Below are 1872 nucleotides of genomic sequence, written 5' to 3' on the forward strand. Positions count from 1 at the left end.
AAAAAAATCATGTTTTAACCTTAACCAAACAAAGCAACTTTAAATTCCTTTCTTCTGCTTCTAAAAATTAGATTAGTTTAGATAACCTTTATTGATATATTTTTTCCCCTGTGGGCACAACGGCACACATTAAAAATGAAATTGAGTTGCTTGCTCTCAAGTGTAACTTACGTAATATTCATTTAAAACATACTATATACAACGTATGTATAGACCTACACCCTTACATATAAGCAACATATAAAAACTAATCACTGTCCATCTTGAATACATAACAAAAGGAGGAAGCTTTAGAGTTCACAAGGTTAACACTGTATGGAACAAAGCTGTGACTGAATCTGGATGTTCTGCTTCGGATACCATGGAGCCTCCTCCCAGAAGGTAACAAGGAAAACAGTGAAGAGGATGTGTAGTGTCCCAGACAATCTTGCGGGCCCTGCTCAAGCAACGCTTATATGCTATGTTTTAGATGGAAGGGAGGGAACTTTCTGCCATTCACAAATGACTTGAAGCAACAGAGAAATTCGTGAAAGAAAAGCTGGAGCTAGAAAAGCAGCTGTCAAAAGGAAATCAAGTGGCTGAAACAGCAGCCTGGCACCTGCATTTCTTTAATGCTAATCTTGAAGTTATGAACTTCCAGTGCTAAAGTTTGGGGAAACTGCTCCTGATTCTCCTTTCCACCATCAGCTAACAATTTCCTGACATATCGGTTTTAGCTGATTTTGACAAATGATGATTCACACACAGACATGCATGCCACATTATTGAGTTCCACTTTGTGGGTTGCACAAAGTAGGTTTAATAGCAAATATATCTGTTCCTCTTCAAGCTTAGACAAGGTAAGTGGCCAGGTACACCTCATCAGCAGTGGGAACAAGACAGTGAAGGATGGAGGAGGATAGTAAATGGCGGAATACAGGACAGCCAGAAGAGCAACGATGGGAGGAAGGTAGACAAGTATGGGGAGATGAAGTTGAGACAAGCATGGCAGGGCAGTAGAAGCACGAACTCCTGTCCTAACGACTGCAATGGAATCACTGGAACTGCCATTGCTAAGCAATATGGCTACATCCCATTTCACCTCAGCTTTGTTTAGCGACAGAAATTCTGTCCCCAATTACAGTCAGTAAGGAAGGGCTACTAGTAAAATTAACTCTGGTGTCATTCTGGGGGAGCGTCTATGTTTCTTGAGCAGGGGTCTTCAAACCTGGCCCTTTTATGACTTGTGGACTTCAACTCCCAGAATTCCTCAGCCAGCGTGGGAGTTGAAGTCCACAAGTCATAAAAGGGCCAAGTTTGAAGATCTTTTGTTCTTGAGCCTTGTATTATGTACACTGGATTTTGTTGTGCATGCATGAAATTCATCACAATTCTTCCAAACATGGGCATGTTGGGAGGTGATGCTCCCCTGAATTACAACGACCCATCCATAACCTCAAACGATCCACAAATCAAGCACAGCACAAATGAACATCAGTCCATAGTTGGTCGTCAGTTATAAGTACAACAGAGAAACATGGAAGCTTTCCACTCTACCTGGATCTATGTCAGAATCATTAGGATCGAAAGCATCGTCCTCTGTGAACGGGCGAAGGCAGCTTTGTCGGTCTCCAAAGACTCGGTTTCTTCTAGCAGGTAATGTGCCATCTGAAAAGGAAAGTTTATTGTCTATCAAAATTGAAGTCACCCTGCCCAAACTATTGCACATGTATGTTTTTTGCTGTTTTCCTTTTATTTTTAAGAGTCTTGTCCAGCCAGGATTTTCCCAGAAAAGAAATAGAAGTTGCTTCAAAGAAGCAACACATCATATTTTTAGTAGAAAGGACAATGGACAAGAAGCAGAGTGATATGGATGCAGGTTTGTTTCATAAC

The 1872-nt window shown here is 41.1% G+C and overlaps 1 protein-coding gene across 1 annotated transcript in view; it reads right to left on the reverse strand.

The window, feature by feature from the left end:
• Positions 1–1872, reverse strand: part of ABCA1 (ATP binding cassette subfamily A member 1) — a 109548-nt gene that overhangs the window by 47524 nt on the left and 60152 nt on the right. Inside the window, exon 27 of the mRNA XM_015814658.2 lies at positions 1537–1647. Within this exon, the coding sequence (XP_015670144.1) occupies positions 1537–1647 (111 nt within the window). The remainder of the gene's footprint in view (positions 1–1536; positions 1648–1872) is intronic.

Source organism: Protobothrops mucrosquamatus, unplaced genomic scaffold (assembly GCF_001527695.2).
Source record: "Protobothrops mucrosquamatus isolate PMUCROS unplaced genomic scaffold, P.Mucros_1.0 scaffold270, whole genome shotgun sequence".
Taxonomy (NCBI): Eukaryota; Metazoa; Chordata; class Lepidosauria; order Squamata; family Viperidae; genus Protobothrops; species Protobothrops mucrosquamatus.